The 13187-nt window shown below is 38.1% G+C and overlaps 1 protein-coding gene across 2 annotated transcripts; it reads left to right on the forward strand.

Moving 5' to 3' along the window:
- The first annotated feature begins 65 nt into the window (after positions 1 to 65).
- LOC144653269 (glucosamine-6-phosphate deaminase 2-like) lies at positions 66 to 5641 on the forward strand. 2 transcript variants are annotated; one of them, XR_013570714.1, is made up of 6 exons: positions 66 to 153; positions 1118 to 1256; positions 2321 to 2605; positions 3480 to 3664; positions 3937 to 5248; positions 5451 to 5641. XR_013570714.1 is itself a non-coding variant. In XM_078513224.1 (5 exons), the coding sequence occupies exons 2-5, from the start codon at positions 1133 to 1135 to the stop codon at positions 4213 to 4215; spliced, it is 873 nt and encodes a 290-aa protein (XP_078369350.1). In that variant the 5' UTR covers positions 66 to 153; positions 1118 to 1132; the 3' UTR covers positions 4216 to 5641. The 2 variants fall into 2 exon arrangements, 1 of the variants encoding a protein (XP_078369350.1); XM_078513224.1 differs by having other exon boundaries at positions 3937 to 5641.
- Positions 5642 to 13187: the final 7546 nt, after the last annotated feature.

Below are 13187 nucleotides of genomic sequence, written 5' to 3' on the forward strand. Positions count from 1 at the left end.
ATCTCGTCCCAGTCCCCAGTTTTAAAGATCGCGCACATCTTGTGTTGGTAGCCGCTGCCCATTCGGTCTCGGTGGCGATTTGAGCGATTTGAGCCTTCTTATTGCTCTTTTTACCGCGATTTCTCCTCGGTTTATCTTCATTTTCCAAAATTGGTAAGTGCACCATTTAGAAATAGGTTCCAATAAGCTGAGCTCTTGTTTTCAGCGAGAATGGTCGAGGAGTTGTGAGGTTCTAAAATGTGTTCACGTGTTTGTGTCCCCGGTGTTTGTCACGAGCGGACACGAGACACGCGAAGCTGGCAGATGTTGGCCTGATCAGTGATGTGATCGTTGCAGATAAACTTTTGATTCTAGTTCCTTTGGGATGTATACGATTTTATAACTGTTCTTTTATTTATCGAGAATTCACATTAAGAACACTTAATTTCAGACCAATCTCCCCTCCCCCTTTGGGCCCAGGGGAAAAGTCATTTCTGACGGGGATTGTTCTGTCGGCATTCTTTGATCTTTGGAATACTTCTGAAGAGGTTGGGAAAAAACATAGCTTTTTAATGAAAAATCAGGTTATTTCTGAGGAGAAATTATGTCAGCACTTTGATCTTTTTTCCGTGTGTGTGTGGGGGGGGGGGGAAATCTGGACTAACTTGTCTTCAGGGGGAGGTGGATATAAATTTGAATCACAGAGGCCACTTTGCTTTGGACTGCATGATTTAAATCTTTCAAATTCCCTTTCTTTATTCTTGCACTCAGAAAAACCTTTTTTGCTACCCAATTTTCACTTTGTATTCCCTAGCACCAACTTGCCATGCAGGGGGGGGGGGGGGGGACTACAACATAAAAGAGAAATGGAATCCCTAAAAGGTATCAGAACTTCATGTTATGGGCATGCCTCCAATTCACCAATTTGAGCGAGAAAACGCCCATTATCATAAACTGCTTTCTCTCCTGTTTATGCAAGAAAGGTCCACCCTTCCCACCCCCTTTTAAGGATCCCTGGACCTGCACCTGCCCTTGAAGTGGCACATTCTCATGTACTTGATATGCGGGTGGGGGGAAGGATACTTCTCTCCTTGGAATAAACAATGTGGCACTTGACACTTTTTCTTTTCCACTCCAGATAAAACAATACATCATGAGGCTTGTTATCTTAGATAACTATGACAAGCTGTCAGAGTGGGCCGCCAAGTATGTGAGAAACAGGATCCTGAAGTTTAATCCAGGGCCTGACAAGTATTTTGTACTTGGTCTACCAACAGGTAAATATTTCATGATTATTCCATGAGCGTGTAGCTATCTCATATCCAACAAGCGCAAGTGGAATGATAATTGTTTTATTAAAAACACCCAAAGTTTTATAATATTTGAGTCATCTCTGGCTGTTCTCACTGACGCACACACCTACCATATTTTGGTCTATGGTATATGAGCTTATATTCCATGGCCTGTAAACCAATCAAATCTCTGGAATTGCAATATACCATTGCTAGTAACTTGCTTTAGTATGGAGGACTTGAGTCACAAAGAATAGAATAGAGTATAATACAATACAATAGAATAGAACTTTTTTTACCACAGTTAAAACATCAGTAATAAAAAATGATACAAAAATATCTATAATACTGTTTTACGTGTTTGCCATGTGGGTGCCCGTTGAGGCGTAGAAGTCACTGATTCCCTTTTTAAAGCTTGCTAGGGTTAATGGCTTACGTTGTTTCGATGGCAGTCCATTCCAAAGAACAGCCCTGGAATAACCAAAACTGCGCTTAAGATAGTTAGTTCTTCGTTTAGGTACTTGCAGAATGTTCTCAGAGTTGAATAACCTGAAGAAGAGTTCGTCTGACTGAATTAAGATCAACCAACACGTTCTATCTGTCTGCTTCAGACGGATAGAATGGTGAGTCAATCACTGGTTTGACTAGTTTTTCTACTTTTAAGAAAAAATAATCAGTTGAATTTTTAATTTAATGAGTCTGAATTGATCTAGGTGGCCTCTTCTATAAGCCTGATGGTTTCTTGGAGGATTCCTTGCCCTACCTTACTGTTAAATTTGTAATAATATTAGTATTGAAGTGGCTAATAAATGATGATGATGATGATGATGATGAACTTCAGCTTATTCATTGTCAAAGTTAAAGAGTCCCTGTATACTGTATTTATATACTTCTCAGTTGAATCCCAGGTGCCAAATAAATGCTGGGTCTTCAAGTGCGAAGTTGTAAATAAACCCCTCTTGGCACAGGTTAGATTTCACACAAGATCTTCCTAAGACACAATGTATTTCTTAGTATTAGGAATTAAAAATGATTGCACTTGTTTTCAGGTGGTACACCTCTTGGTATGTATAAGAAGTTGGTTGAATTTTGCAACAAAGGAGAGCTTTCTTTTAAGTATGTCAAGACCTTTAACATGGATGAATATGTTGCCCTTCCTCGGGACCACCCAGAAAGCTATCATTCATTCATGTGGGAGAATTTCTTTAAGCACATTGATATTGATCCCAAAAATGCCCATGTGCTGGATGGAAATGCACCAGACCTTGTCAAGGAATGTGATGATTATGAGAAGAAGATAACTGACGCTGGAGGAGTTGATCTCTTTGTTGGAGGTGATTTGTAATAGTAATTGTACTGAGTGAAGTACAATCCAGGGAGTAATCGGGCGAGTAATTTCAAAATCGGCCGAGCGCGTAGCACAAGGTCGATTTGAAATAACTAGCCTGCGTAGCAGGCGCCTTATAGTTTCTAGCGCGCATATGGGAGAAACGCGAAAGGTGTGAGAGAATTACGCGAGGAAAAAATTGATTTTTCCTCGATTTTTCCTCGCGCGGCCTTCTTGCGATCGCGCACTCTTTTAGACGCGCTAAAAACTACACAGACGCCTGCTACGCAGGCTATGAAATAACGAGCATGATTACCCTCTGAATTGTACGACACAAGTTCCAATTACTAATTTATCGTATCAAGAACAAAATTTAGGGTTAGGGAGTCTTTGAGAACCTTTTTGTGGAAAAAGTCAAAGGTTAATTCTATTGGTTGTACAAACAGTAAGAAAACAGCAAGAAAGAACCCACTTAAATGCATGTGATTGACGCGCGAATGACGTAGGTATCCAATTTAAAGTTGTTCAGATTGGATACCTGTAATTAGACACCCACGTGATTGTGCGTCAATTACGCCAAAAATAGGCGCACAGAGAACCAATCAAAATTGAGAATTTTGTTATATGTATGATTACACTGATTAGCTATTGGGCTAAAAAGGATTTACAGTCAAACCCCTATTAAGCAGCGTCATTTCCTAATGTCCAGCGGTTTCAAAAATAATGTTTTGAAGAAGGCACCAGCTACTGGAAGTGAAGGCAGCTGTGACAATGCTGAGCTTGTTTGTCGCGAACATTCTTGTGTTACTATGATCATCATCTGTTTTTGTGGTGAATCTTATTACTAAGTTGCTCTGCTAACCCAGCTTTTTCTGTTACAGGCATTGGAAGCGATGGCCATATTGCTTTTAATGAACCTGGCTCATCACTAGTGTCACGGACACGAGTCAAGACCTTGGCAAAGGAAACTATTGTAGCCAATGCCCGGTTCTTTGAAGATGACCTGGCAAAAGTGCCAACAATGGCTTTAACTGTTGGTGTAGGCACAGTGATGGATGCTAAAGAGGTACTGTGATGTGAACCTGTGTTAATGTCATTGTTAACATCTTGATTTTTAAATGCAGTCAATAAAAAATCCAAAAACAAACAAACAAACAAACAGACGGCATAACTAGAAAGAGAATAAAACTAACTACTACTGGGTGGTAGTGGGAGCGATGAGAGGCGGCTGTATTCGCAGGCTACATTCCTTTTTCTCAACCTTCAAGCAACAATTGAAAGGAATCTCCCAGTAAATGTGTGCAAACAACTCTAAATTCAATTGTATTTATTCACCAGGTTCTCATTTTGATCAGTGGTGTAAGCAAGGCTTATGCTCTGCGATGTGCCACTGAGGAGGGTGTCAATCACATGTACACTGTGTCGGCCTTCCAGCAGCACCCCAGGACCATTTTTGTGGTTGACGAGGATGCCACCCTGGAACTGAAAGTCCGAACAGTGAAGTACTTCAAGGGCCTAATGGATGTTCACAATAAGCTTGTTGAGGACCCACAGGATCCAACTGCCCCTCCAAGTGCCAAGAGGTTGAAATCTGTTAGCGACGAAGACGCTAAATGATTTGTTCCCCACCCCCCTTGCAGGCACTTTAAAGCACCCCTTCCCCTGCTAAATTTCCATTCTCCCGCTTGTAATGTCATATCACTTTTTGTTGCATCAGTCTGTTTTTGAGATTTTAAATACTTGTTCAAGATATCTTGCTATTTAAATAAGATTATCTTTGCTTATTACTTCCTTTATTCTTCCTTAATTTTCACTATTTAAATTATTAAGCAGCATTTGTAAGCATTTGTCAAAATTTCTGTTTGTTTAAAATAAGAGGATACTTTCTTGTCTCCATTGAACATTGCCCCTTCTTTGAAATCAACCCCCAACTCAAAGTTGCTAAAAAAAAATGAGCCCCAAAGGGGTATTGGAAGTTTTGTGATAGTAAGTGAAATAAGTGGAAAGACCTTATAGCGTCTAAAATTATTTGGCTACCATCAAACAAGATATGACTTGGTAGAGGTAAAAGGTTTAGCCAGCGTAGCTTGGCGTTCTAGTCAGTCGGGGAGAGCGAGAAATCGCACGCGCGAGCAAAGCGACGGCGGGGCAGAAGGAAAGCTGGAGGCCGCTAATTCATAAGATTTCTCCCATTTAAGAGGCGTCTGGCGGCTGGCGTTCTTTCTTTCCTTCTGCCCCGCCGTCGCTTTGCTCGCGCGCACGATTTCTCGCTCTCCCCGACTGACTAGAACGCCAAGCTACGCTGGCTATAAAAGGTTTAGTATCATGTAGTTCTCTTAAAGGACATTAAAATATCAATGTTAGTTAGTATTAAAAGGGCACAATGATTGTTAAGTTAATATTCCTTACAGAGGTTTTCAAATGAGTGTTGTAAAACCAAAGTAATCCTTCTGATCAATTAGAAAGGACAAAGAATCGCAAATACATTTAGCAGGAACGAATCGCGGGAAAACGTGTGCGAGCGAGTCACGATTGGTTTTGGTTTTACTTCTGATTGGGTGACAAAGTGGCACGAGTCACTTTTAAGTTTAAAATCACTAAGCGTAGAAATACAAAACCGAAGTAAATGCGAATTTCATTCAACATTCGAGTGAAAAATGCTTTGAAAACCAAAATTTAATCCTTGTTCAGCAACAACTGTTCATCCTTAAGTGTAAGACAAACTATAACTCAACACTAAATTATTACTGAGAAACTGTTTCTTTGTCAAAATTGTTCTTTTTTATACAATTTGAAGAGTTAGAATAACAACAGTGCCGATTTAAAGTTTGATTTAAAATTAAAATTTAAAGATTAAGTAAAATAACCAGTTAAAGCTCATCCCTTCATCTGGTGTCCTATTGACGAGCTTCGACTGTGTTTAGCTAACAACAATGTAATGTAACCATGTAAAATCTATTTTTCTCATTATAGCCAGTTGGTTAAACAAAAAAATAATATTAATGCGTTTGTCACGAATAAAGGACGAGACTGTTTTGGAAGAGGGCTTGAGTTGTTTGCCTTATGTATAGTCCCAGGGGGGGTACTTGCAGTATACATGACGGGGGGGTCCGACGGAGCTTCATATTGCGAACCCAAAAAAATACATGAGCCTGAAATTTTTTACCCAAAAAAATACCTGTCATCACAATTTTCTACCCCAAAAAGTACAAGACCTAGCACCTCGATACTGATTTATTCAATCAAACAGACTTTAAGACCTAAAAAGTACATGACAGATCTCTTGACCCAAAAAAATACCGAGGGTGTAAATTTTCAACCCAAAAAAATACGTCGGACCTCCCCGTCATGTATACTGCAAGTACCCCCCCTGGGTGTATAGTGTTGACTTGGACTTGGCAAAACCCGTAGGGAGTTTTCGTAATTTGTTTCACCGAAATGGTTTCATCGTCTGGCTGTTTGGGGAAAAGGCTACCTCTTCAAAATGGACTGGGTCCAGGTGGTCAGACCACGGTTTGATTACTAACTGAGGAGTTAGGAGATAAAATCTTATTGATTTACTCTCGGGATTTCTTTGTCTAACAAATTTCTCTTAAAACAAATGAAGACCAGTAACAATCCAGTTATCATTGCAATACGACATTATATGGTGCGAGGATGTGCATGCACATATAAATAACCCTGACACTTTTACACTTAATCTTCCCTCCCGGGTGGGGATATGGGTTGTCACAACCCATATCCCCACCCGGGATTATCACAATCTTTTGTGTACTTTGCGTTAAAAAAAAAAAACAATGCTAGGACATCGGTATTTACGATAAAGAGTGTATGGGATCTTCGAAGAGTCCATGTGGCAAACCAAATATTTTCCATAATGCCAAGGTGGAAGAGATCGAGTACCGTACCGTACCGTACTTTATACCATGCCATAGAAAATACAGCCAATCAGATCAGGAAAGCCGTTGTATATTCGACGGTATTCAACCCAACCTTCCCATCGTGCGCTGCGATCTTATTCTCGATGAAATTTAGTGAGCGTATTTTCTATGGCATGGTATAAAATAGTTACACAACACTTTCTCGTGGTATACTATGGAATATCCCACTTGTCACTTGTATTTTCTTCGTATACACACTCGCCTAAAGGCTCGTGTGTATACCATAGTATACCACTCGAAAGCGTTGCATAACTAGTATGTACTGTACTGTACTGTTCTTTTATTTGTTTCTCTTTGTAATTTATCTAAAGTCCCTGGTTCTTAAATGTCTGTCAGACGTAATGACCCAGATGACCAGGGCTTATGAATATTTTGACGTGTATTAATCATACGAAAGTATGTTTTTTGACGTTAGGGAAATGTGTTGTTGTCTTAAATAATGCCCTTGACGACCGGTGGTTACAAACGGCCTACAATCCCGGACAAAACGGTTGAGACACCAATTTTGTACTACAGCTCATGTTTGTCAATCCCCCCTCCCCTATTTCAATGTTGTCGTTTTATGGAAACAAAGCCTGGTGAATTGCAAACCCCATAAAACAACATTGAGAGGGGGATAACATGTTTTTAACAAGTTCTGCCAGTCAAAACATTAGCGAAAAATCTGTGAAATGCGTTTGTCTCAACTGGTTTCGTCCGGGATTGTAGTTGTATTGTAAATGGGTGGTAAAAAAAATATGAATGGAAAAATTATCATTGATAAGTGTTTTGTTTCTTTTTAACTCGATATACCAAATTAAAACTGAATAACAATCTCTCCGAGTGCAAAGGTGTCAGAAAATTTTATAAGAATTGCTTTCGACCGTGGTCGTGGCTGCCGCAAAACTGTAGTAATAATAAAAGTGGTATAGCATATGATTTTTGAAAATTTTTAAAAACGATAATTTTAGCTGCATTCTGCGATACACGGAAGTCAATGATAATCGGTTCCATACAAAACGTATTTATCTCTTCTGAACTATCAGTAATACCATAATGAGCTAGTTTTAGCTACATAATGAGCTAGTTTGTTTTTTCAGCTCTAATTATATTACGCCTACCTTGGAACGTAAAAATAACAAGGACATATTTTGGAGTCACTAGATCGGTAGCAAATTCTCCTTACTTTTTTAGTACATTTTCTATAATTTTCTTAGGAGAATTTCGTTCTTATCAAGACACCTTTTGTGTGATATTATCGGCTCCGGACTAATGAATTGGATTTAGTTTAAAAATTACTTTAAAGAGAGATTTAAAACGATTCACTGTTATTGGAAAAAACTTAAACTTCCTTTACAACTGTGGTTTGTATGCTGAACATTTCACCTAAAGCAGGTCTTTAACACATTAATTTGCTCGGGACGGATCACAGCTGGCCGCAGAATCACACGAGCTCTATCGTCATCACGGTTTTTTCTTTCACCGCAGGCATTGAACTGAGTGAAACAAATAAAACCGCCATGGACTTGCAAACAATAAAAGATGACCTAAAACTAGAATAATGCAGACAACCACAAAACCATGATCGCCGCGCTTTCAAGAAAATGCTTTTGCCGACACCCAATCGACCTATGGTAATAGGTTCCTTTACCGTAAAAGATGTGACAATACACTTTATTTTTAGACTTTTCATTTAGCAATTACTGAAACAAGCTTGTAATGAGCTAAGAAACGTGTCTGTGTACAACATTACAGGCGAGGTCAAAGAAGATTGCAAATCAGTGGTGTGCTGTCTTGCATTGCAGGTAAAAACCTTCATATTATCTCACAACCTTCGCCGGTTATTTGCATGCTGGGTCTTCTCAAATGTAGACGTAAACGCCTTGGGAGTTTATCAATCCTAGAACTGAAATGTTGTTCCAGTGTTGTGCTTTGTTCTTGCGTAGGAGTACATGAAAATTTAACAAGAAAACACCTTTACTTGCAAATCACCTTCCAATATGTTGCCTCCGTTTTGGCACTGTTTGTATTTATTTATCCGTTTTTGCAATGTTTGTATTTATTAGTTTATGCGTTTCGATATTTATACATCCATTCTAGGTATAAACGCACTAAGAGGAAAGCATGGAAACTATCTGAATCAGTGGAAACCTGAATAGTAATTGGTAAAGTATTCATTTTCACAGTACAATATTTTAAAAGTTGAATTATCTTCTTTAAGATGTTTTACCGAAATGTTTACGTACTTAATTCGTAGATTTATATCGTAATCTACTGTGGTTTTTTTAAGCACGTTCTTGCTTTTTTAACCTAGCTCAAGGAAAACTGATTTTAAATAATTAGTGCATAGTCGTTTTTGAATGAGATTTATTTTCAAAATTGGTTTCAAATTCAAGTAAGTCCTCATAAAACAATGTTTGCAAAAATGTCTGCGAACTGAATACGAAATCAAAACTTGCTCTGTAGCTAGAATAGACAGACCACTCTGAAATAAATCGGTTCTGCGAAATTAGTTCCACATTCAGTACTATCTGATGCTAAAACATACATTTATTTTCCGCGAATGGTAGGTCAAATGAGATTTACTTTTAATTAAGTTGGCTTTCAAACCAAAATAACTTGAATAAACATCAACACTGCTTTCGTTTATTCAAAGTCTGACTACACTGCCTAAACCTATTAAAATGGTGCCCGCTTTAATTTTTAAATTCGTTAATTTCAGTTGAGAAGGTACGAGAAATCGCTCATGAGAAAATTTTTTGTAACAAACTTTCAGTCGGAGAATGCAGTTCAAGTACTTAGGGTCAATCGATCTTACAAATGATTAACATTAACCCTTGTTATTGGTTGTTCCCAGCCAATCCAGAACTTTAAGTTGTTTTTCGATTAATCGGCCTTTCTGTATTAAATGCGACAAAAAATGTTGACAAAATAACAAAGGAAGTTAAGGAAAACCACAGTTAATTTCGGTGGCTGATAAACTGGGTATATTTTGAATACCTTGTGAAAAACAGGCGCTTAACCGATGAGCAGCAAGAATTTTTTCCAGTTAAAAATTGATCGAGACAAAGATGTTTAATTAACATAGTAGATGGTTTGTACCAGGATTATCAGTTTTTTTCGTATAATATGATCGTCCAGATGAAAGTAGTATCAGTAAATCGACGGGTGTTTTGTCTAATAAAGTCGGCGGCGTTGCAAGTGCAAGTGCAAAACAAGTGCAACTATATTTCACCAAACGGAATATTTCGTTAAAATATCTGTTCGGAAGACGATTTGAGATCTAGAATTTTCGGAACATTCATTGTAAATTTTTTTGCTTGCCTGCCTTTCCTAGGATTTTCGAATATCTAAAAAATGGTATAATTGTTCATTTTTAACGGATTTTTACTCTAAAAAGGTCACCTAGAATTTTCGGGAGCCCTTCTCTGGCTGGAATTTTTTCGAAAATGTAAGTTTGGAACCCTATAACTTTCGGATCACTAGACTTTCAGCTAGGAAATCCGAACAGATAAAAAAATTTAGGGGATAAAAATGTGCCTATATCTACCGTTTAAATACTAAAATACGTTCAACGGTGCTATCTTTAAGTGGTTTTGAACTATATTCTCGATGGGTGCCCCTGATATTTCTTTACGTTTTTGCTGTCCGGTGTGTCACAAACTACCTGTGCTTGTCTCGTCTAAGTCATTATAGTCGTAGCTTTGTGGGCAGTCGGGTTGTAGGATGATACGTCCACTAATCGTTGGTATGTGTCGGTTTTTTGTACACTGTGTTACTTTTATATATGTACTAAAACTACCGAAACGAACAGGAACCCGACATCTGTTACCACAGCGACTATACCGGCATTTTACACCCGTGCTGTTTTGAAAGTTGCATAATGCACTAATAGGGCTAATTTGATTTACTTTCAAAACATGCAGCACGAGCGTAAAAAATGCCGCTTGAAAGAAACAAATGCCACAAATACCCGAGGTTCTTTTGTCAATACACAATGTCCTTATCCTATAACTAATAGTAGGTTTACTCTCGATCTCGTCTTCATACTGTTCTGGGAATTTCCAGTTTTTGACAAAATACCGACGCTCGAAAAGTAACGTTCCTCACATTCAAAAGGCGGTGAACGTACTTACTAATAAATTAGTTTAATGACAAGAAGTGTTTTAATATCCATGGCTATCATATGCGCTAAGGCGCAGTTCGTGTGTTTGCCATTTCGAAAACGATAAAATATTATTTACGCCTTAGTCTATCACTGCAGTTTTCATAGTCTCTCGATTTGTTTCAGTTTTGCCCGAGTTGCTACAGTCTATTTCGTGTGTATTATATCAAGCTTAAACACCGAACACGGCGTGTAATATTGCACTAAAGTGTAGTCGAATAAAGCTTCAAACATGCAGGGCCGAGTACCGGTAGATCTTTTATCCAAGCGTTCATGTATTCCTTGCTGGCATAAGCCACAGACTCTAAAAAAATTTCATTTTTAAATTATGGTCATCACCTGCCCGTCAGGAGATGAAAATATTTTTTACAATACAGTCGCATCCCTATTAAGCGGCCACCTTTGGGGAAAGGTGGGTGGCCGCTTAATCAGTAGAGTTTGGCCGCTTAATATGGGCTCGTTAGAAATTTGCAAAAAGGCATGGTAGAATCAATACTTTATTGCCAGGAAATCAAAAGGTCATCACTTAGCTTCGTCAGCAACGGAACCCGGCAACGGAATAACGTCAAGAGATCTCTTTTTTTTTAATGAATCAGTCGTCACTTGCTATTTCGGGCTCTTATCTCTGATTAGCTTGTTGTATATTAGACCAAACTACGTGTATTACATGTAAATAAAACAGTAGACGAATCCTCATCAGGACGCCTAAAAGATTACCGCAGCCGCAAAATAAGGGTTTTATTACAGTATTTTACTGACAACAATTTCGGGACTTTGATATCTGGGCGCTTAATAAGGGTCGACCACTAAATAAATGACTACTTAATTGGGGTTCGACTGTAATGTAAATTTCTTTAATAAGTCTTATCAAAAGTTCATAATGGACTTCTGGTCTTATTAGTGATTCAGAATTATTTCGACAGAATATCACCTTTTTTCAATTGCAAACGGTTTATTTCATTATTCATTATTTATTTATTATTTATTTTGTGTTCGTATATACGTGTATTTAAATTACGAGCAATTTCTTTATTTTTTTAGTCCGTTGAGCATGAACCAAAGAAAAAAACGCGAGTGGAAATTTGGAAAAACGTGGGAAATCCTCTTTTCGCTTGTCTCGCCCCCAGATTTCGCGCGGCCAAATTTTCCTCTTGCGCTCCTTTTCGCTTCACTTTCTTCGCTTCAGGAGCAAGAAAAAAGAGGAGCTGTTTGTAGACTAACGTGTATGCACCTCAAAATCTCTGTCGGAAACACCAAAATTTCTAAAAATCCATAAATTAAGAATAGGCAGGCAGTAAACCAAGAAAAGGATTTTATGTATGGCAGCTAGGAAGGAAAATTTTGATAAGGCTGAATTTGTTCGGTTCAGTAAAGTTTAATTTGCTCAAAATATTTTAGCAACTAAATGCAGGTGTGTTCAATGTGAATTAATACATGCAGTTCGTTGAAAGCCAATAAATTTTATGACAAATATTCTTCGACGTACATAAAAATTGATTAACACGTACCGCGTGCAGGCTATCAAGCGAAAGCACACCTCAATTCCTTGTAATTTTGCGCCGGTTTTATTTTCGTTATTTATTTGCACCCGTGAGAATTAATTCAGGTTTATCTTTATCGGTTGTCATCACTTACTATATGACACGACCCAATATTTTGTGGTGTTACCACATAATATTGGCCCGTGTTATTAAAAAGGTGATGCCAACCGATAAAAAGCTTTGTAAATTTTTTTTTCAGTTTTGTTTTTGTTACGTAACGATTGGGATCATGATATCGCTAAAATTAACCCGCGAAAATTTTCCCGCGCAATTCGCACGATTTTCGCCCGCGAAACTAGAGAGTATTTCATCTGGGAAAGGGAAAATGTCAATGAAAGATATTCCCTCGCATATATTTAAGTTTATCGAACATGTAAGCACCCGTTACTTATATTTGCGCTCGTACTTATGCTTGTGATGTTCCAATAAAGCAGGCTTTAATCTACATTTTAATCTACACAGAACATTTTCAACGGTTTTTGTACTTATTTTCAACCTGTTTATTGAAAAAGGTCTAATTAAAAGGCGCTTTTAATTTTACGCTTGCCAAAGTTCTTAAAAGCTTTGTGGTTATTATACGAGTTATATTCCCATCGACACCTGTTTCTTTTTTTTTTCTTTTCGTTTAGTTCTTTATGCATATGCAGGTTAAATGTTGCTTCCAGAACAAAACGGTCTGCTTTGGTGCTGCGCCATTGCACACAAACAAAACGCCTTCACGGCAAAACGTACAATTTAAGTTAACGGAAAATCTGGGGCTATATTTGTACTATAAGTTGCACTTGCGAAAACTATTCATCAAGACCATTTACCGACTGCAACTGTAAAATTTATTCCGGTAATTTCTAACCGCGCATAGAAAAGAACGAAAACAATAAAGGCAAGTTCAACCTATGGGCGTTTTACTGAAATAATTTGTGCGTCAAAATAAAAGCTAGGACAGCGAGCTAATCGTTCTGGCAA

The sequence above is a fragment of the Oculina patagonica genome, chromosome 5, assembly GCF_052425735.1.
Source record: "Oculina patagonica isolate OP01 chromosome 5, crgOcupat, whole genome shotgun sequence".
Classification (NCBI taxonomy): Eukaryota; Metazoa; Cnidaria; class Anthozoa; order Scleractinia; family Oculinidae; genus Oculina; species Oculina patagonica.

Bases quoted from the DNA above. Each gene is read 5' to 3' on its own strand.
- LOC144653269 (XM_078513224.1), top strand. From the start codon at position 1,133: ATGAGGCTTGTTATCTTAGATAACTATGACAAGCTGTCAGAGTGGGCC. The intron at 2,606-3,479 runs GTGATTTGTAAT...TTTCTGTTACAG, and splicing joins AGTTGATCTCTTTGTTGGAG to GCATTGGAAGCGATGGCCAT. The intron at 3,665-3,936 runs GTACTGTGATGT...TTTATTCACCAG, and splicing joins CAGTGATGGATGCTAAAGAG to GTTCTCATTTTGATCAGTGG.